This window comes from Mercenaria mercenaria, chromosome 19 (assembly GCF_021730395.1).
Source record: "Mercenaria mercenaria strain notata chromosome 19, MADL_Memer_1, whole genome shotgun sequence".
Classification (NCBI taxonomy): domain Eukaryota; kingdom Metazoa; phylum Mollusca; class Bivalvia; order Venerida; family Veneridae; genus Mercenaria; species Mercenaria mercenaria.
The window spans coordinates 36,672,676-36,695,987 of NC_069379.1; the positions used below are offsets into that span (position 1 = coordinate 36,672,676).

Here is a 23,312-nt window from a genome sequence, read left to right on the forward strand (position 1 = left end):
CAACAAGGCATATTATTTCATCATTTCATAACCTATATAGTTATGATGAAAAAATAGAGACAAATAGCGTTAAATATATCAAACGAACCAATGGCGAATTTGTCTATATTTTGAAAATTCTGGCAAGTGATTAATCTTTTGAATACGACTGTATTGTCTGTAAAATATAACAGTTTGTCATCTGTTTGCACTTAATCAACGATACTTCATAGAAATGACTAACAAATTTCGCTGACTGCATAACAAGAACAAACTCAGACATAACAGCCATCAGTTACAAACAAATGGCCTCTAAATATCAGCAGAATTGTATATAAACGTCATACACATAGTATTACAAACTTAATTTTCATTGGGCCTCCATGGGCGATCGGTTAAGGTTGCTGGCCCCTCACCAATGCTGGTTCAAGCCTCACTCGGCGAGTTGAATTCTTCATGTCCAGAAGCCATCCAACTGGCTTAAGGATGGCCGTTGGCTCAGACCAGGTGCCCGCCTGTGATAAAATAATGCACGGAGGGGCAACTGAGGTCTACCTTCATCATCAAAGCACGACCTATAATTGTGTCGGTGCGACGTAAAACCCAACAAAAACTTGATAATCATAAGTATTTTCCAAATAGAAATGTCAGCCGACAACTATTACATTTATAGCAAATATAAAGCTATTCGGCAGTCCGTACTTTACCGTCTGACAAAACTCAATATAATTTCATAATACTGTGAGATTATTTCTAATCTTGGGAAATTAATTTTCGTGGGTTTTGTGGTTGCGCCAATGTACGAAAATAAATCTCCCCGACCAAAGAAACTACCTCTTCATTTTATCTTCAAAATCTGACATTCAAGAATTGAAATCTCCACGAAAATAACTTTTTTCTTTCCAAAACCGCGAAATTTCAACCCCTAGAAATTTTAGGATTCAACAATATCTTTTGTTTTTATTCTATATTGTAACAAAGAGACATCTTTGATGATTTGAAAACCAATATAGCTGCATTATTTATAAACATCATAGTGCATTTAGTTATGAGTCAGCCGTTATGCGGAACAGTTGATCTCTGATTATTGTTAGATACTTAGTATTCTTGCAGACATACCAACGTTTCTCTGTTTTTGCTGATCTGACATAACACTAAATAATCTAATATGACTGCCCATTTTGAACACGATGTATACAGTCCCGCCTATATGACAATGGATACGCTCAGACACATACATCACAATATGATGGATGCATATGAGAAATCGTGCAATTATATTTTTTATGGTAGAAGAACCTGTTCTATTTTATAACGAAAATACGCTCCATACAATGTGAAATAATGAACGGAAAAGACCGTGAGCTTTGTCCAAATATAAGTAATTATTTTACCAGTTTTGAGGGGATTTCAATTGATGGGAAATTACAGTTACAAACTAAATACCTTTCTGCAACACATGAAGTCATTAGTATTCACTGTCAATCGGTATTATGACTAAGATCGAGTGTCAATCATACATTTCAAAGATTATAGACAGAGTCTATTGTTTACATTTTTATCGTAGCCAGTGCATTTGTAAAGATCACTTTAGTTTGAAAAATCAAAGTATGCGAAGAGCTATGGTAGGTCTCTACTATATGTAAAGCGTGTTTATCATGAAAAGGGCGATATGTAAATCTGTTATAATAATAATAATAACAGTAGTAGTAAACAATTCCAAAAATACGATTTCACCGCAGGCTGAAGTCTTATTTTTCATCTATCTTAGGAGATTTGCCGAGTTAATAATATTCTTGCCCACCCAGATGTTTAGGTAGTATATCACCTTTCCTTGCGTACCTAGTGGGGAAAGAAATGGTATCACCTGATCTCCTTAGAGAAAAATAAGCTACACGTGCGCATATTGACGTCATTACTCGACGTCATATTATGACGTCATAGTGTATAAGCGATATTTTTACAATAATAATATTTGAAAATGTTGCAGTGATATGAACGGTTGGCAATTGATCTAAATGTCTGCCTGAGTTAGGAAGGCGATTTCCAACCCTCGGGACAGCGTGAAAAAAAAACAACCTCACTTGCGCTCTGTTAATAAATTAGCTATTCGTGCAAAAATAGAGCATCTAGATTCTATATGTAATAAATAATTCGAACAAAAGATATTTAGTATCAGTATTCTCCAATGCAACCTAAAGATTATGTTTAACCCTTCCCTGAGTACAGTTATACTCTGCAAAATGCACTTAATCAAAAACAGATAAATGCCAGCATTGCATTGTTGGCGTTCAGTAACATGATATTCACTGTTGTGATTGCTTTTAATGATTATTTCAACGTACAATAATCTTTCTAGCGTCATCTTCATCATACAAAAGGAATTAGATACTAGTAGTAGTGCGTCGTAAATTTGATGCATATTAGGGCAAAAAGATTGCTAATGGAGAAAATTGCGTTGTCGGTTCTGATAGAAGTATGAAGCAAAAAAATCAACATTTAAGATACCAAGTGAAACGGAAAAGAATGAAATTTCATAACTTTTTCAAAAAGTCCTTAAAAGCAGTTTTAATTCTTTTGTTATTGGCTGTGACTAAATACAGAGTTGGTGCGACTGTGATATATTACAGACTCCGGTAAATACCGGATTAACTAAATTTGAACGAAATATCTTAAATGTATATATTTTGTTACCATGGTGATACTAACCCTAACCTTTAGTCAGAATATTATGCATATTATACACTAAATGCGTGTGGACATGCAAAAAAATGAGAATTTTTGCCGTGCGCGCCAATCAATAATAATGCCGCGCATGCGCAGAACGGTTGCACCAACTCTGCAATGAGAACCATTCTTTGTTATTTTGCTACGCCATACATTTGTTTCTTCTTCATTATAATGTAAAGGTGTTTGGGAAATAACATTCATTTCATCTATGATTGAACAAGTTGTAGATAGGTATCAACAAAAACACTCCGACGCCAATCATCCAACCAGAAAGCTTCGTCTAGATCAATGAAGGTTTCGTCTAGATCAATTCCAAGAGAAATTTTGACAGTGTTAGACAGACCAAACCGTCAGGAAATGAACTGTCGGTACTTCAGACAGCAATATAAGCTTTGCATTATCCATTGACATTTTTACTGTCGACTGAAGACAAAGAAATGTTTCTAAAGCTGCGATACCTTTTCGATAACTTCGAAAACGAACTGTGATATTACATGAGTGTCTTTTAATATTGATGAGTTGAATAAAATAATAAAATGCGAGGCTCTGTCGAGTATTTTATCACTTTTATTCAACGAGTTTGATAAATTCAATGAGGAAAGTCAAACATGTAATATTCTTTTTATCACATGTTAGCCTTTCCTGCCGAAACATAAAAAAATTCTACTTTCTTTAACTATTAAAAACAAGTCAATTTGATCAACGTATCCTATACTATAAACGACGTGGACGTCAAAGCTTTATTACACCAGTGTACGTATTATCAATTTTATTTCACAACCGCGACGTCAAACACGTGACAAAATGCCGGTTTTCTTTAAGGCTTTAATTTAATGATATTTTCATATATTACCTTTAGTTGCACATTGTATTGAACTTTCTGTCACAGCTTTGTTTGCCAAAATCTCATTGTATTTTAAGAGTGCTTGATACCATGAAAATGTCTCCGAAAACGCAATGCGGTGATTAAACTTACATCATGGCTTTCCGCTTATATCGGTGGCCGCTCCGAAAAGCCTAAACATGTTCTACATCAATATGGTATAGGACCGAACAGCGTTCCGTGTCACGTGACGGCGGAAATTCAGGTCTTGGTTCATATGTTATGATAGTATGTGCTTAAAAGGGCTGTGTACTACAGCAGGACAGCGTACTATTTCATTTCATTGACAACAATTAAGACGACTATTCTAAAGTTTTAGAACAATGTTCGGAGCAGACTACGGAATATGAAATTTTACACAGACATTCAAAGTTTACCTCTGTTTGTACAAACAACATAAAAAACCATGTTTTAAGATTTTCATAAGTATTGATCATTACTTATCAATAAAACACGGAATAAAAAATGTTATATTTTTTTAAAAGATTTCTAGCACAAATGTTCATATAGTTTTCATCTCTAAGCGACATAAACAGTAATGGAAGCTTCCATAATTGCTTTCATCTTAGGTTTGTGGTTAGGACAATTATGCGTTTACATATTTTTAACTGTACTTCAATCATATTTTAAAATTCTGTATACTTTGACATATTATGAAGATTTCAAGTGCTTAGGGAATATAGGATTCAATCAAATGTCCCCGTATGATAAATCGCGTGTTGAGATTACAGTATTTAACTACATTTTAATCTAGTTTTAATATTCTGTATACTTCGACGTATTTCGCAGATTAGATTTCAAGAGGTTAGGGAACATTCCCTGTATGAGAAATTGCATGTTGAGTATTCACAGTTCATATTAACCCTTATCTTGCTGGATACTGGTGCTGCCTTTGCGGCCAGTGTAGATTATGATCAGCCTGCACATCCGTGCAGTCTGATAAAGTTCTGCACTGTTCGTCATTCAGTCAGTATATGTTTGGCAAGCACCCCTTTTTAACAGTTAATGGTACTGCCCCAATTGAAAGATCGACAAGTTCGTTATAGAAATTTAGCAGGATTTGGAGTTAATATATTTTCACAGTCAGCAATGTTCAGTGCCGTTAGGTTGTTCAGAGCAATGACTCTGTAAGTTGATAAAGAGATATTGTTGGCACTTATTCAATGCAATCATCTGTCCCGACATAGAAAACAAATTAAAGATTCAAGCGATGTCAATAGTATTTTCTTTTTATTTGGTTCTAGTAAAATCGATGGCACCATTGCAGCAAAATCTTTGTCAATACCTTACTCAAAAGGGAACATATTTCCATTTGTATGAATATATTGTAACAGTAGCACAACCGATAAATGAGCCGTGCCATGAGAAAACCAACATAGTGGGCTTGCGACCAGAATAGATCCAGACAGCTGCGCTATCGCGCAGTCTGGTTCAGATCCATGCTGTTCGCTAACATTTCTCCACTTCAAATAGCTTTAAAGCGAACAGCTGGATTTCCTGACAGACTGCGCGGATGCGCAGCTGGTCTGGATCCATGCTGGTCGCAAAACCCTATGTTGGTTTCTCATGGCACGGCTCAAATGTAGATTGGTTTGAAAGTTTTTTTGTTGTTTAGGTGCTATTCGCCAAAATACTGTTCAATTTTCATGCCTAGGCATGAAATATACACTAAACTTGTAAGCATTGTTCATTTAAGGAATGGATCTCTGTCATCGTGGATGAAATACCAAAAAATCTCTATGGAAATTACTTAAAATAGCGTTTTTTTATTAATTTTTATATTTACGGTTTTGTTTTCTCTTTCGTCTTATCCCATGTTGCAAACTTATGAATTAAAAATCAAAGGCCATCTCTTTATTAGAATTTTGAATACGAATAAGTATTGAAATACAGTTTTCACTTTGATATTTTACATGATTACTGTTTTAAAAATACAAAGAAGAATCTTTAAAAAATAATTGCCGTAGGTTTTGACTTGGTTTATCTGATGCCTTTTGAACAGGTTGTGCTAAACTTTTGCTGATAAAAATAACTGTTCAAAAAGATTTATCTTTGAGAATTATGACCACAAAACTATAAAAAAAATGTCATATATAGGCATAAATTATATATTTATAATATATAGATTATTTTCATTGGCTATAAAGACCTTTTCAAACACCTACAGATTCATTTTCGTTGATTATTAACTGATCACAGCCAAACAACTACCTTAAAATAAAGGCAAATTATTTAATAAAAAAAAAAACAAAACAAAAAAAAAAAAAACAAATGCATAATTAAGTAGTTTCATACGTTTCAAGCCAAATTCTTTCACGACATGTACGCGGAAACTGCATCTTCTGGGTCAGATTATTATCCTAGAAACAGAAAAATCTAATGAAATTAATTAAGACAGATAAAATTGTAATAAAAAAAGAAGATTACACGGCACTCAATGAGTTCTCTGATAAGAGCACGTAACTCTCGTGCTCAACAGACTGGACTGTAATTAGGAAAATAAGATAAAAGGACTATTACTTTTGACAAGATTGTCCTTAATGCAGATATATACCAGATGTAAACCTATTATATCTTTTATCACGGTATCTACTATCTACGGTGTCTCCTTAGCGCCATCGTAGAATGGTTAAGGCGATATAGCGATGCGAATACGCTGTCAAATCTCGATGACACGATAATACGATGCAACAGCAGAAAGAGCACTATATGAATGTCGCGCACTCGGGTCGTGTTCTCACGTCTTCCTATCGTTTCATCATGTAAACGCCCCCTTCGACATAAGGTGATTTACCATATTTTGATCAACGGCAATTCTTACGAGCCGCCGTACTTTTTTTCCGGAAAATAAATGTATAGACGGAGTTATTTATATGATAAATACTGATAAAAATTAAGGAAAGATGACAATAGAACTGTTCACGTAATGACCCATTTGGAAGCAAATTAAAAGTTAAGAACTAATTTCTCGGAAGCACAGCAAACACAGCTGCAAAGATGGCCTGCCACAAAAAAAAAAACTATAGTGGAAAGATATAGCATACCTACCTTGAACCATTGTCCAACAAATGAGCCGCACCATGAGTTATCTGGTCAGGATCCATGCTGTTAGCGCAGTCTGGTCAGGATCCATGCTGTTAGCTAACATTTTCCCTAATTGCAATAGGCTTTGAAAGCGAACAGCATGGATCATGACCAGACTGCGCGGATCCATAGATCTGGTCGCAAACGCACTATGTTGGTTTTCTCATGGTGCGGCTCAAATATCAGATTCTTGGGCGAAGTATATACTAACCTAAAGTATTATAAGTATTATCTCTCCATAATATTGTAATTTTGTTTAGAAACTGTGGTATATTTTAATTCTTATGTTCATATACACGTGAAAACATACTGCAATAAAAAACACACGGTCATGAGACCGAACCCTTTATACAAAAATGTCTTTTGTGTAATATCCATGTGCATTTATGTACGAAAAAAAAAGAAGAACATTTATAAGTAATGAAAGGATCTATTATCATTGGATGAAAAGCTTTTTATGTAACGATAAGAAATGAAAATATCTTATATTATTGGATGAAAAAGCTTTTTAGATAACGAAGATTCAGCATGGGTATTTCCCTAGTATCATATTAAATATAAAACATGCAATATTGCATGTGTGTATCTAGTTCACTGACATGCTCATAATAACAAAATTATCCTGTAGGGATTTGACAGATTCGAAATTTCTATAAAAAGGTTTAAACAAGTCTATATATGGAACATTAATCAAGTTTAATATTCTGTGGGAGTCTGATTATTAACCCTTACCATGCTGGACACGATTGCTTCTGCCTTTGCGAACAGCGTAGATCATGATCAGCCTGCACATCCGTGCAGTCTGATCATGATCTGCACTGTTGGCTATTCAGTCAGTATCTTTTTTGGTAAGCACCCCTTTTAACAGTTAATGGTACTGTCCAGATGGAAAAGTTCATTATAGAAATTTAGCAAGGTAAGGATTACAATGTAATACAGTCAGGTAATCATGTGGTACTTCACGTATTCTCGCATTCCTTTCGAAGAACGAGCGACCGTTAAATCCCCGATGAAATGTTTTAGTATGCCGCCCTGTCATTGGTCATTTTCAGATATAGCGTTTTAGAAACAGCCAATTATATGACTGAGTTGTTGCATGAGATGTTTGAGCTGTAAGAGATGTTGAGATTTTGATTTGTTGCATGAGATGTTGAGTTGTTGCACCAGGTGCTTGAGTGGTTGCATGAGACGTTGAGTGGTTGTATGAGATGTAGAGCTGTTGCATTAGATGATTGAATGGTTGCATGAGAGTTGAGTTGTTGCATGAGATGACTGAGTTGTTGCATGAGATGATTGAATGGTTGCATGAGATGCTTGAGTAGTTGCATTAGATGTTGAGTTGTTTCATGAGATGTAGAGTTGTTGCATGAGATGATTGAGTGGTTGCATGAGATGCATGAGTGGTTGCATGAGATGTAGAGATTTTGCATGAGATGCATGAGTGGTTGCATGAGATGTAGAGTTTTTGCATGAGATGCATGAGTGGTTGCATGAGATGTAGAGTTTTTGCATGAGATGCTTGAGTGGTTGCATGAGATGTAGAGTTGTTGTATGAGATGCTTGAGTGGTTTCATGAGATGTAGAGTTGTTGTATGAGATGCTTGAGTGGTTGCATGAGATGTAGAGTTTTTGCATGAGATGCATGAGTGGTTGCAAGAGATGTAGAGCTGTTGTATGAGATGCTTGTGTGGTTGCATGAGATGTAGAGTGGTTGCATGAAATGCTTGAAAAGTTGCATGAGACGTTGCATTGTTATTGCATAAAATGCTCAAGTGGTTGCACAGGTTTCATCCTATTTGCCCTGGAATTTTGACAAAAACTTGGATAAGTCGAATAGTTCAAGCCTGTCCATAACAGTTTTCGCTCGGGTGAATGTGTAGTTGAAATATTGTGCTTATCATTACGTTTATTTCTGTGACATCATGTCAAAGAGTTTGAACTGAACATACTAATCTTGTCTTGTTCAGTTTGTAGGTTACAGATTTGTTTTTCGTGTACACACGTAAGTATAAATGAGCTGCACCATGAGAAAACCAACATAGTGGGTTTGCGACCAGCATGGATCCAGACCAGCCTGCGCATCCGCGCAGTCTGGTCTGGATCCATGCTGTTCGCTTTTTAAGTCTATTGGGATTGGTGATACCGTTAGCGAACAGCATGGATCCTGACCAGACTGCGCGGATGCGCAGGCTGGTCTGGATCCATGCTGGTCGCAAACCCACTATGTTGGTTTTCTCATGGCACGGCTCAAATAATGATAATAGTTTCGTTTAAGATGAAAAGGTTCAAATACTAAAGCATTTAAAATCAGGCAGTAATGCCTCGATGAGGAAGCATAAATATCATGAAAACATCCGATGGTAGATTCAGTTAATAACTTCCGAAATGTTTGTCTATGTCTTTGATAAATACTGATTATTTCTGAATGAACTGATATTGATCACCTAGAAGTTGGATAGCGACTGTAAATATTTCTTGATATGGAACGACGAAGCTGTCTAGACACGCTTGAATTTCACATCCTTTATTTTCCGATTTGCAAAGTTTTTCTTAATCAAAACTTATGAATACAGATATTCACGTGAGTCCGATTATCTCATGGCTGTTATTTTTCATGAGTTTATGAACGTACAGACATTGGAACATACTCACAAGAACAACGTAACAGTGGGGAATCACATGATCAAAATAATCTCTAAATCAAAATAAATGTAGGAATAATATGGGATAATATTGAAACAGCTTTTGCTGTAAATCTAAAATATAGCCTATCATATGGCCACTTAGATGTATCCTAAAACTACATAGATTTCAATCACAATCTCCTTCTGATTATCTTGAACACTTCAAGAAACTGAGATTTCTTATTTTCCTTAGTGTTTGTTATTATTGTCAACTACATAATAATATAACAGTATTCATTAGTCATATGTCAGGCTATGTTTCAATTTCATGTCTTATCAAGGTAGGAAATTTATTCATGTTCTTTAAAATATAACTTTGCTTTAGAGATTATTTTGATCTGTGATTCCCAAAAGTAACGTAAGGTAAAACGGAGTTTTGTTTCACTGTCCGTCAATTATTTTTCTTTGTGCTTAAGCATCATTCTCATATATGCAGTTCAAGAAATCTCTTAAATATTTTGTTCCATACACGTTACTCTGCAGATTCAAAAGTTAAGATTTAAATCTTACGGGTTAAATGCGTATTACTAGGTTTTGACATCTAAGAAACGCTATTGAAATAAGAAATGAAATGCTGTAATGGTATGAAACTGAAAACTCTCTAATGTTCAACAAATTGATTATCAACTTCAATGGAAGTAGAATGTACGCGAGTCATTTAAGACGCTATTGTATGTACGAATAATCATTACGCAAGGAAAATACAACTTTAATATTGTTTTAGACGAAATTATAATTACATAGCATGATTAAGGAGCTCGCCGCGGCAAACGAATCTTTTTAGAAAATGCCTGTCAGACAACCCTATACCAAATACAGCAAGTCATACGTGAATCACAATTTAACGTTTTATTAACTCAGTGTGGCCGTACGACGTGATCAAACGGGCACGATCACACAAAAATCGACCTTGATTCAAGTATGGTATTTTTCTCGATTTCTCAGCTTATATAGGACCGATTTTGTTTAGATAAAGTGCAAAGTACCTGGTATTGTAATAGCCAATGGTTGATACAGATTTAAAAAATGTCCCTGTGATTTTGAGATTATTCGTGCATATGGGAACATGTGACACTAAGCAAACGCATGGAGTAAAAGTTGCAGTTTCTGGTGTATTTTTCTATTTTTTGCTCGTCAGTCCCATAACAAAAACTTGTTTTTTTTTTTTTTCATCTTGTGACTGTAGCATAAGTGATGAGCTGGTACTTTCACTGATTTGACTCGCTTTAAAAGTTATGCGGAAATGGTACGGAACACGTGGATTGAAAAAAATACGGAACACATGTTTCTTTTCCAAACAAGCTCGAATCAATATGTTAAATTAAATGTATTTTAATAACATCTAAAATATTTGTATTCACTGACATTCTTTTCATATAAGTCCTTAAAGTTGGTTAATCGGGGTCAGGTGATGGATGTGTTCAAAAACTGATCATTTACACCTATTTGCGTTCATTCAGTATTTAATACACATTAAATTTTCACAGAATGCAATTTTTTAAATTTAATGTTCCTATCCTTGTTGGACAACCCAGAAAGAGTTTTTTTTAGCATAAGTATAAATTTATTAAACATACATTGCGTTAATGTACTATATTTGTCAAAATTTTGCATTGAAAATTATACATTTAGCAGAAATTCGTATAAAATACAAGTTTGTTTAATGTTTTATTATCTCCCTTTTCCTATCTTGGTTTCGCGACCATGATACACTTGAAATAAATTAATTAGGAAGCTACTGGCTATTTTTTTTAACAATGTTTTTTATTTTCGTTCATGTTGTTTATATATCACATTAGCCATCAAACGCAAATGTTAAATAAGAAATTATATTGGAATCAAAAGAAATAAATACTTTTAAAATACTTTAAAGAGGTTAGTTACAATCTGAAAAAAGAATGAAATGAAATAATAAAAAGATAAAAAAAAAATAAATACAAATAAAAAAAAAGTCAGAATATACGATAATCGAAATATTTATAATGTGATAAATGGTGTTTAAGTGTGACTGACCACCTTTAACTTTACTATTGTTTACTAAAGAAAATAATCGGCCCCGAAGGCATAAATTTAGTACATTTGTATTGTGTGTTATTTAAATACCCGCGGTCAAGCACGGCCATGTGTTGAATTAGACCGCCTTAAAACGCTGTTAATATTTCGATATAATTTTCTTTGTGTAAGGTGCACAATACATAAAATATGTTATTTAAAGTGTCAGTAATTGTACAGATCTATGTTTTTAACGGAATAGTGTTATAACTGAAACGATTTAAAAACTAAGTTACAAATTTTAGAGTCAATGCAAGAAATGATGATTACGAAATCAGAGGTTTAATACAAAGTGCAAACAATTTGAAGCAGAGCATTCGAAAATGGCGTCATGTATGGTAGTTGTGATAGAGGTATTGTGCATATTTGGACTAGTATCGTCTCAGATTGTGACTTTAGGGACATGTCCCCAAGTCAAGGTTCAGGAAAACTTTGACCTTAATAAGGTAAGTATAAGACAATATTAGTTTCCGCAGCAACACAGGCGCTTAGTTCAATACTAGGTTGATTTGAATAAAACGTTTCAAAACAGTTTTGCTTACAAATTACGTGTAAGGAACAATTAAAATATTTTTATTTTTTTTTAATTCTAGATTAAAATTGATACAAGTTTATATCATGGCTTTATTAGTTATATTTTGTATAACTAACACTTTTAAGTATGTGCGAGTTATTAACATGGCTTTGCACGTGTCGGAAGATCCAGACATATTCAAATCAGTAATAACAATATTTTTAAGATCTTATTTTTTATTCTTAGTAAAATAAAGTACAGAAACTATTGTAAAATGTTAATATACATTTAAAATCTGCTTGGTTATGCTTAAAAATCTGTTTAAAGTACTTGTTTTGTTTAGTACTTAGGGAAATGGTACGAAAACCGCCGCTATGCAAACTGGTTCTCGTTGTTCTCAAACTGTGTTACGGCCGAGTACAGCAAGCTGTCAGAAACTAGCGTTAAAGTAAACAATACTGGATGGCTGTATTTGTAAGTAACTGTTCTTATTTGTATGTAGTTGTATATTATCACAAATTTTGACTAGTTTTCAATTCAAGGATTTTAGCACTGAACTCAATTGAATATGTGCTTTCTGAGACTGGCTACGAAAAAACCTTGAATTTAATAAAACTGAGCCCTATTGAACCGGCGCTAACTGAGACTGATCTCTAAACGAAAGTCTTATAGTGTTGAACTTTCCACTACCTTTCAAGAACCGAGACTACTATCATTTTGCTTGCTTTTCCAAAGGATCCTCATACAGATTGATTGTATTATACCCTTGTACTTAGTTGAAATAGCGTTCTCTTAAAGCACCAAATGCCGCATGTAAAGGCAATTTTTAGAACATCAGGTACGAGTTTTATTGAATACAGAAGTCAGTTCAGACAAAAAAATATTATATATGTACCATAAAAAGCACGAACCCCTCAGTTTCATAATAGAAACTCCTTATTTACAGGTAAATGGCCACTGTGGGATATGTTTACAACAGGTTAAATAATTTGACATTATGGTATCTGCAAATAAAATGATTTAATTCATAACACTTAAATTACGCGCAGTGATCATTGCAACTATATTTAGATATGTATTTGACGATGTTTTTTTTGGGAAATATCAATCGTATTCCGGACCTTTATAAGGGCTTTAAACATGTCTCCAAGCTGATTTTTAGCAATTACCCTGCTAAATTTCTATAATAAACTTGTCCATCTTTCAATTTGGACAGTACCATTCACTACTAAAAGGGGTGCCTACCAAAATGATACTAACTGAATGGCGAACAGTGCATACCATGGTCAGACTGCACGGATGTGCAGGCTGATCATGATCTACACTGGCCGCAAAGGCAAACTAAATCGTATCAAGCATGATAAGGGTTAAACTAAATTGTTGTAGCACTGAACTTTATTAAATTACCGTGATGAAACACCAACAAACGCTTTAAAACAGAACATTTTTTCTTACAGGTCTAATGAAATTAGCACAGCCATTGGAAATGCTGTTGTGCAAGATGGGGCAAAGCTTGGAGTCCGATTTTCCGAGTGTAAGTGTTTCACTGTGTTTACTTGGATTAGTGTACCATGATTGATTAAATATCGTTATCCATTTTAATAATCCATAAAATAACATCATTCGAAAGTAAAATCGTACTTGCATGTATGAATTAAGATTTGCCAACGTAATAATGAAAACTGTTTGGTTATTTAAGTATGTATGTTTATTTTTCACCTGTGTTTTAACTGTGTATGTTAGACATGAGATATTTTCAATATAAAAAAATCAAGAACAAATTAGGACTTATTCATGTGGGGAGGGTTGGGAAAACAACATATTATGTTTAAAAATAAAAATATCCATACAACTTTGTTAAATTTCTCAAATGTTGCATTCTGAAACTGGTTTTAAAATTCAGTTTTTTAAAAGTTTGCCATTCTTATCAACTAACGATACCTTTTTAGTCTGTACTGAGATAAAACAAATCACACTGTACAATTTTTCTTGTTTACAGTTGCACCATTTGGTGCATATTGGGTGCTATCAACAGATTACACTTCGCACTCTATAGTATGGTCCTGTGAGGAGTCACCGAAAGGCGCAATACAGTTCAATTCACGTAATTATTTACTTTGTTCCTTCCAGTTTTTAGCTCGACTTTTCGAAGAAAAAGTAGAGCTATTGCACTCGCCCCGGCGTTGGCGTCGCCGTCGCCGTTGGTTAAAGTTTTTGATAGAGTCAAATATCTCTGTTACTGTCAAAGCTATTGACTTGAAACTTAAAATAGTTATTTACTATCAAAGTCTACACCAGAAGAAACAATCCCCATAACTCTGATTTGAATTTTGACAGAATTATGCCCCTTTTTAACTTAGAATATTTGGTTAAAGTTTTTGATAAAGTCAAATATCTCTGTTACTATCATAGCTATTGACTTGAAACTTAAAATACTTATTTACATTCAAAGTCTACACTAAAAGAAACAATCGCCATAACTATGATTTGAATTTTGACAGAATTATGCCCCTTTTTAACTTTCTGTTACTATTAAAGCTTTTGACTTGAAACTCAAAATAGTTATATACAATCAAAGTCTGCACCAAGAAACACACTTCCCATAACTCTGGTTTGAATTTGGACAGAATTATGCCCCTTTTTAACTTAGAATTTTTGGTTAAAGTTTTTGATAAAGTCAAATATCTCTGTTACTATCAAAGCTTTTGACTTGAAACTTAAAATATTTATTTACCATCAAAGTCTACACCAGGAGAAACAATATTCATAACTCTGATTTGAATTTTGACAGAATTATGCCCCTTTTTAACTTAGAACTTTTTGTTAAAAAGTAAAAAGTTAAAATATCTCTGTTATTGTTAAAGCTTTTGACTTGAAACTCAAAATAGTTATTTACTATCAAAGTCTACACCATTCCCATATCGGTGATTTGAATTTTGACAGAGTTATGTCCCTTTTTAACTTGGATATTTTTACTGGCAAAGCTGTAATTCAGAGTCAAGCACTGAGAAAAGTCGAGTGCGCTGTCTTACCGACAGCTCTTGTTAACATTTCAGTTATTTTTGTCCGGTTTGCTATTACTGAATTCGGCCTAAATAACAATACGAGGGGTAATTCGGTAATATTATTCGTGGCAGTCATAACATGTGTACAGCTAAATCTTGTAAACTTATTTTTTGTTTTCTTGGAATTTTCAATTATTTTTAGAATCGAAATCCGATTTCGGCTTGAGTCTAACATACATATTTACTAGCGGATTTTATTTCTTCAGTTATTTTTCATGTAAATTACCTATTTATTCTAAATTTGGTGAATTTGACGATGTCAAAAGATGATGTTTAGTATGAATCAGTTACTTAATATGCATGTATTGAATTTCAGAATATCTATGGATTTTGACTAGGTCGCCAAAGGGCGTGTCAGAGACTGAAATGGACAGGTTATTTGATATTCTTCACGGATACGGCATCAATACGGACATACGCAAACTGAAGCCAACGAAACAGACAAATTGTTTTGGGAGAAACATGAAAATGTAAAACAAAATCTAAAATAAATCAAATTCGTAAAATATTGGAAATGAAGCAATTCTTTGGAGACATGAATACTGAAATACAAAAACCAAAGCCAACAAAACACACCAATGGCTTTGGAAGAAACATCAAAATGTAAACAACTAAATAAATCAAGTTCGTGGAATATTGAAATTGCAGCGACTTTTTGAAGGCAGAACAACTGAACTGATAAAAACCGAAGACAACGAAACACTCCAATGGCTTTGGAAAGAGCATGAACATGTAAAACGTCTAAACATAAATCAAGTTCGTGAAATATTGGAAATGCGGCTACTCTTTGAAGACTGATTTACACAAACTGAAGACAAAAGAATTCCAGAACTCACAAATTACAAATTGGAAGAAATATGAAAATGTAAAACATCTAACAATGATCAAGTTTATAAAACATTGGAAATGCGGCAACACTGTATCAAATGTATATGATTTTGCTAAATGTGAAAGAAAACTGTATTTAGGGCTGCAACCACAATTAAATCCGTGACATGATATATGTTTTATGCATTTGTTAGTGTGTATTTTTCACACCTTATACATGTAATAATTATGTGTACACACAAATAAGTGAATTTATGTGTACATAGGTACTGTATTTTAATTGTATATACTATATCCAGATATAAAAAGGGTTTCATTATTTTTAAACACTTTTGTATGAGCTTTGATTCAAAAGGGCAAGGGTATTGTGTGTGAGGAGTAATTGGAAGGTAACTATTTCGTATAGAAAACCAATACGTCCGTTAATAAACCCTTTGTAAAAGTTGTCGGAAAAACGTGTAATCATTTTGTTCGCAGCACGCTGATCTGCACGTTCAAAACTTCAAATTAAGCTTTAATATGTAAATTTTAAACGTGCACTGCTAGATTATATGTTATGAGTACTGACACCTCCGATGCTTATTGAAACAAGGCATGATATGCTTCATGTGCCCGTAACGGTACAAGTATGTAATAAAACGCCCCTAATGTTCAACACAAGTGATAATTACCTTCATGGATTAGTATATTAAGACCGCTGTTGCATGTGTGAAATATCATTACGTACATACAGTAATTCAAACGAAATCGGATATGAGTTGTACATAAAAACAGATGAGAAATATTGGATAAAATTAGTCATGATTAAGCGATCCGCAATGGCATTCTTTGAAAAAAAAGCCCTATGAGACAACCCTATACCAAATAGTATAAAGTTCGCGATTGCATTTACATAATGTTGTTTAAATGGTAATTTGTATTGTATTGTTTGTATCATGTTGTGAGTTGTGATACCTTTTGTATCGACCCAGCCCAAATATTCCTTATTTATTACAATGTACCTATCTTTACCATTTCCTCCAAAATACGGCTCCATTTTCGGAACGTGGCTTTTCCTGTAGGATATTTATCCTTGTGCTTTTTAACATAACACAGTGATATAACACCATACGATAATTTGATTTATACTGAGTGTGCAACAAAAACAAAAGTTATCAGAAACCTATCAAAGGAAATCCAGTTTCGGGATAAAATACCGAAATATTAGAACAGCAGTATTTCGTAAACACATGGAGCAAGCAAATCGCATATTTAAAGAAGAACTGGAAAGAAGACACCGAATCTTCGATGAGGTTTAATGTATAAATGCTTTAACTTTACCTCTGCTCGCTACAATCAATACAGGCCTCAAGAGTTTATAGTTAGTGCATTTGTACTATGTATTATTTACATACCCGACCAGCCAAGCATGGTCATATGTTATAAAAGAACGCTTTTAAAAGCAGTTGATATCGATAACATTTTCATTGTGTAGAATAGAATTGTGTTAATACTATCTACATGGTCAATAATTGTGTACAAATCTATGCTTTAAACGGAATATTGTTGACTATATTTTCCGTATTTTATAACAATTTATAAATAGAAAAAGATATTTGGGTCAATGCAAATGATGTTGATTGCGAAATCAAAGGTTTAATATATAGTACAAAAAACTTTCGAACCGGAACATTCGAAAAAATGGCGTCATATACGGTAACTGCGTTGGGAATTTTGTGCACGTTTGGACTAGTATCGTGTCAATTTGTTTCTTTAGGGAGCTGCCCCGAAGTCAAGTTGCAGGAAAACTTTGACCTTGATAGAGTAAGTATAAACTTTCAATCGTCTCCGAGGCATCATAAGCTTTCAGTTCATAAGTAGGTGTATTTGAATAAGCAGTTGCAAACCAGTTTGAGTGTGCACTTGTACACATTACTTGTACACATTACGTGTAGCAAACATTTTAGCCATTAGCCTGCTAAATTTCTAAAATGGACTTGTCCATCATTGAATTTGGGCAGTACCATTTATCATTCGAAGGGGTGTTCACTGAAAATTTACTGACTGATGGATGTGCAGGCTGATCTTGGTCTGCACTGGTCGCAAAGGCAAAATCACTTGCCGCTAGCAAGCTAAAGGTTAAGATACCTCTTAGAAGCTGTTCATTCCAAATTAAAGTTGATAAATCGTGTATGATTTTTAGTGAAACTGTATATTGTTAATACTTTTATGAAGTTGCATCTTAATCAGTTAAGATCAAGTTTTGAATGATTCAAAACACATTTAAACTGGTGATAACATAGTTTTAAAGATATTTCCTTTATTTTTACGCAAATTAACAATACAGAAATTATTCTAAATAAACAGATGAACATTACAATTTGTTTTTTTTTACTGATAGAAATTAGATATTTGATATCAAAAATGATATCAAAGAATTGTTTAATCACTCTATATTTTCTTTTTATTGCAATTGCCAAGTAATGAAAGCATTTTCTAAATTTTGAAAAAAAAGTGATATAAAACTAAAAGCATGCAGCTTTAAAATTTGTTTAAAGTACTTGTTTTGTTTAGTACTTAGGAAAATGGTATGAAAACCGCCGCTATGCAAACTGGTTCTCGTTGTTCTCAAACTGTGTTACGGCTGAGTACACAAAGCTGTCAGAAACCAGCGTAAAAGTAAACAATACTGGATGGCTGTATTTGTAAGTAACTGTCTAAGAGATTTTGTTATTTTTTTGTGCCATTGAATCTTTTCTTGTTATTGTTTGCAAAACGTTGATACAAAAAAAAAAAAACAAAACAAAAAAAACAAAAAAAAAAAAACTACAGCATGTAATGGGGTTCTCCTAACAGTTTCATTGCTTATAGTGACGGACCGATGTTTTGGTTTTTACTTTAGAGGTTCGATTGTGCACTAATAAAACTAATCTGCCATGTTATAATAATAAAACCTATTTTTTCCATTCGATGTTTATGTGTTCATAAAGTAAAAAAAGATTGTAAAATGGACTTATGTTACATTACAAAATATCTGAAGTTGGGGTTTGGCACTGTAGCTGAGTTGAAGGCACTTTCAAGATTCAAGATAATATACTTGACAATGTAAAATAATTTCATTCACTACAAGACTGTTGATGAATATTTGGCTAAATTCTTTGGTTATTGACGGGCTTAAGTAACTCGCATGCTTTATACTATGCATACATGTTAAATATAGAATGACAGCTAGAGGTCATCCCTAAGCAGTGGGGAGGGGTGGGGGCGATTGTTGACTGGTATACAGATTCCAGGTTTCTTTCACCCAGAACTCGGGTGAAATTAAACGCTACCTGAGACTGGTTACTAACTAAAATTTTGATAAATTTCATCCATGTTGAACTGACGTTATATTAAACTTGTCTTCAGACACCAAAAAACGTGATCGAAGTCGAAATTGTGTTATCTTAGACATGTCTCCAAATTTCAGTTGTTAACCTTTAATCCAGTTAAACTGGCATTATCCAAGACATAACTCCGAATTCAAAATATTCAGCGTTTTATCTAAATAAATTAGCGTTGTCTTAGACATTGGCACTATCCAAGACATGTCTCCGAACTTTTAATCCAGTTTAAATGGCTGTATTTTAATTTAGACATGTCTCCAAATTCAAGTAATTCAACGTTTAATCCAATTAGATTGGCGTTATCTTAGAAATGTTCCCAAATTCAAGTTCTATATTTACCTTTAAAGTGGAAATGGCGCGATCTTACACATGTCTCCAAATTAAAGTTATATAACCGTTAAACCAGTAAAATTGGCACAACCTTACTGTTGTCTCCAAAATCAAGTTTTCAAACTTTAATCCAGTTATTAAACTGGTGTTATCTTAGAAATGTCACCAACCTCAAGTTTTATAACATTCAATCCAGTTAAATAGGCGCTATCTTAGATATACAATGTATCACCAAATTCAAATTGTATACCATTTTATCCAGTTAAAATAGCGTTCAATGCGACTTGTCTTTAAACTCAAGTTTTATAGACTTGAAGTCACATGATCAAACAGCAGCAAACGCCTTAAAGTAGTTCACTTTTCTTGCAGGTCTAATGAATCTGACACAGCCATTGGAAATGCTATTGTGCAAGAGGGGGCAAAGCTTGGAGTCCGATTTTCCGAGTGTAAGTTTTAAACAATCCTATCTGGATTAAGATTAATAACTATGATTGATTTGAAATATTTAACCAATATCATAACATTTAGATTAATATTATTTTAAAAGAAAATCGTACTTCTATGAATACATTAAATGTAAAATCATTTAATTTCGAGGGTATGAAACTTCGTGGTTTTGGCTATTTCATGGTGATAGATATGAACTCGTGGAGATAAAATCAATACTATTTTATTTGTTTGTTAGGATTTTATTTCGTGGATTTTCAAAACCACGAAATCCACAAAAATTAGTTCCACCGAATATTAAAAATTTTACAGTAATGTAAAGCTTTATTGATGTAAAGAATAAGTGCTTAGTTATTAAATTTATATGTTGACTTTCAGCCTGTTCGCAAACTTTGTGAATTTTAGACAAGGGATATTGGCACTATTTTTTCACCAAAACATGCATGTCAAATGCAAGCTATTGTATGAAGCAACCGTAGTTTATATTGACAATATCAAAGTTATTTAAAAGCAGCAATTCCAATAATATGAATGTTGGCAATTTTATGGAAAAACAAACTGAATATACAATATGATTATATGATATCCGAATACATTATTTTAAATATAAGTTCTGATTTTCTCAGCCTTTTTACAGTACATTGCCAGCCTGAATAGTATATTTCTTTCATTACTTTGTTTCAGTTCTAAAACCGTTCAGTCTGGTATAGTAATGCTACTTAATACAATGTTTTCCTACATCTTTATAACAATCAAACAAAATGATAAAATGAAATTCATCTTCTATACAATTTTCATTACAAAATTGACAATAGCGTTCATTTCTTTGTAATCTATTTCTTGCACATCTTCCAGTATTTATTCAAAAGACAAATTAGAGGTGTGTTTCTAAATACAGTTTGTAATGATAAGAAAGAAAAGCAAATCCATAACCTGATTGGTTGTTATTCATGTTTATATTCACTCACAAATGACCAGGTTTCATAGTTAACATTATTTCAAAATTGAGTTTAATAAGTACAAAATATATTATTATCATTAAAAGATACATTCAAAAGATAAGGTTTATCAGTGTCCGTCATGAACTAGAATCATCTTTATTATGGACGCTGTGTCCATGGTAACTAGAATCAAATGATTCACCTTCTGTTATTTTTCTTGTTTAAGTTTCACCATATGGCAACTATTGGGTCCTATCAACAGATTACACTTCTCACTCTATAGTATGGTCCTGTGAGGAGTCGCCAAAGGGAGCAATACAGTTCAATTCACGTAATTATTAACATTGTTATTTCCAATGGTCGGTTGTTTTCGTTCTATAGCATTTCTGTTATTTTTATCCGTTGATCTTACATAGATGATTTTGGACTAAACAGCATTACTTGGGATAATGCGGTGGAGGGGAGAGGTGGGGGCAGTTATAACATGTGCACAGCTATTATCTTCTAAACGTATTTTGTGTTTTTTTGTTGTAGTTTCGATCAGTTTTTACAAATGAAGCCCAATATAGGCCTGAGTAATAAGTAAATGTGTAATAACGACTTTTACTTCTATAGTTATAATTCATGTGAAATATGTATTTACATTTATCTTTGTGAACATAATGATATAAAATCATGACTTCTGTCTGTCTGTGAATCGGTCAACTAATATGCATGTATTAAATTTCAGAATTACTGTGGATTTTGTCTAGATCACCGGAGGGTTTGTCAGAGACAGAGCTGGACAGATTATTTGACATTCTTCATGGGTACGGCATCAATACAGACATACGCAAACTGAAGCCGACGAAACAGACCAACTGCTTTGGAAGAAGCATCAATATGTAAAACATGAATCAAGTTAATGAAACATTTTAAATGCAGCATGTCTTTGAACATTTCAGTTCTATCAAGTTTGTAAAACATAAGAGTTAGAACAATTTAAGCAACTATTAATGATGAAACAAGTGTGTGAATATTCTTTCAAAATACTAGTACTTACATCGACATATGATTACATTAAAATTGTGAGTTATTTGAAATAGATCATTTTAGGATTTTTAACATTTGACAATAAGTAACAGTTGAATTTTAAACTTTTTAAGTAACATTTTGTTATGAAATATTCAGACTGTAGCAAGTCTGTGAACATTTGAAATTAAACTTTTAAGGTGCTGTCCTAAAATCATGCTGGAGCATATTATGGCAAAATATCATAACTAACCATTTGATCATTTCGACTCAGTGTGTGCCAACAGGTACCAGCTGATACATGTATCATGCAAACAGTTAGATCAGTCAGTTTGTATGTTTACTGTAGAGCTCGCAGCAAAACAGTTGAAAATGATGCACCAAAATACATGTTAGATACATTTACCGTGCATTTTTCCCATTTCTGGAAGAAATAATATTAGTTTCGTTTCAAAAATTAAACACATAGTACCATAATATTTGAATCTGACATTTTCCTGTATATAGATATACTATTTGTTTCTTTCAATTGTATTTTTGCTACACATCTACTGTTGTTAATATTTTTCTACGTGCAATTCAGAGTCTTCCTATAATAAAAGTCGCTTACAAGTTTTTGTTTTGTTATGTTTTCACCAGTTTTTTATTTTTTATCATCTATAGGTACTGTATATAAAGATAACTGAATTGATATTGCACCATTGTCTAGATTTCAAGCTCATTTTTTACTAGTCACCTTTAGACGGAGTTCGGATTTTAATTCTTTAGCTGCACCACACGCTGGTTTAACCAACAGCTGAGTAACCAGAGTCTAGAAAAAGTAACTTGTACATGCCCTTCGAAAGTTCAGTTAACAGACAGTTACAAACATTTTCTAAAGGAGTTGCTTTTAGTTTTGAAAAGAAACGATATTTAATTTGAACTTTAAACTCCGCTGCAACTAAAATGCCCGACATTTGCGGCTTATTCTCCTCGTGGTACTAATTGCATCTAAGATATTTTACATTAGACTTCCATTTAATTCATTATTTTGATATGGCTTCATAAATACAGACATTTCATTGATCAGCTATGCGTGACATATGTATAGTGGTATTGATGCTATATTAAGATACATATGAAAATTGAGGAGTGTGTTGGTTACAAAATATCACATGAATGCCGATGTTGAAATTGCAGGTTTAAAATATAGGGTAAAATCTTTTGAACCGTGACATTTGAAGTGTGTAGCATGTTTGTAAAGTCCATTCAATATTTATCTATTGTCGGTAAAATTTAAGCGCATCAAAGCATACCAAAACAGGTGAAAGAAAACTTTGACCTCTATTAAAGTACAACATTAAGAGGCGTTCATTTTTTAAAATACATTTTAAATACATATACGTGTTTCTTGTTTTGT

General features: G+C 33.3%; 2 protein-coding genes across 2 annotated transcripts; both read left to right on the forward strand.

Moving 5' to 3' along the window:
* The first annotated feature begins 11,245 nt into the window (after positions 1 to 11,245).
* Positions 11,246 to 15,992, forward strand: LOC123541700 (apolipoprotein D-like). Its single transcript, XM_045327230.2, has 5 exons — positions 11,246 to 11,858; positions 12,270 to 12,400; positions 13,384 to 13,460; positions 13,926 to 14,030; positions 15,308 to 15,992. Exons 1-5 carry the CDS (start codon positions 11,736 to 11,738, stop codon positions 15,463 to 15,465), a joined length of 594 nt encoding a protein of 197 aa, XP_045183165.2. The 5' UTR covers positions 11,246 to 11,735; the 3' UTR covers positions 15,466 to 15,992.
* Positions 15,993 to 17,226: 1,234 nt separating this feature from the next.
* Positions 17,227 to 22,525, forward strand: LOC123541698 (apolipoprotein D-like). Its single transcript, XM_045327228.2, has 5 exons — positions 17,227 to 17,622; positions 18,373 to 18,503; positions 19,884 to 19,960; positions 21,129 to 21,233; positions 21,633 to 22,525. Exons 1-5 carry the CDS (start codon positions 17,500 to 17,502, stop codon positions 21,788 to 21,790), a joined length of 594 nt encoding a protein of 197 aa, XP_045183163.2. The 5' UTR covers positions 17,227 to 17,499; the 3' UTR covers positions 21,791 to 22,525.
* Positions 22,526 to 23,312: the final 787 nt, after the last annotated feature.

Coding starts and splice junctions, on each gene's coding strand:
- LOC123541700 (XM_045327230.2), top strand. CDS start 11,736: ATGGCGTCATGTATGGTAGTTGTGATAGAGGTATTGTGCATATTTGGA. Junction 11,859..12,269: donor AAAACTTTGACCTTAATAAG/GTAAGTATAAGA, acceptor TGTTTTGTTTAG/TACTTAGGGAAATGGTACGA. Junction 12,401..13,383: donor AATACTGGATGGCTGTATTT/GTAAGTAACTGT, acceptor TTTTTCTTACAG/GTCTAATGAAATTAGCACAG.
- LOC123541698 (XM_045327228.2), top strand. CDS start 17,500: ATGGCGTCATATACGGTAACTGCGTTGGGAATTTTGTGCACGTTTGGA. Junction 17,623..18,372: donor AAAACTTTGACCTTGATAGA/GTAAGTATAAAC, acceptor TGTTTTGTTTAG/TACTTAGGAAAATGGTATGA. Junction 21,234..21,632: donor AGCAATACAGTTCAATTCAC/GTAATTATTAAC, acceptor ATTAAATTTCAG/AATTACTGTGGATTTTGTCT.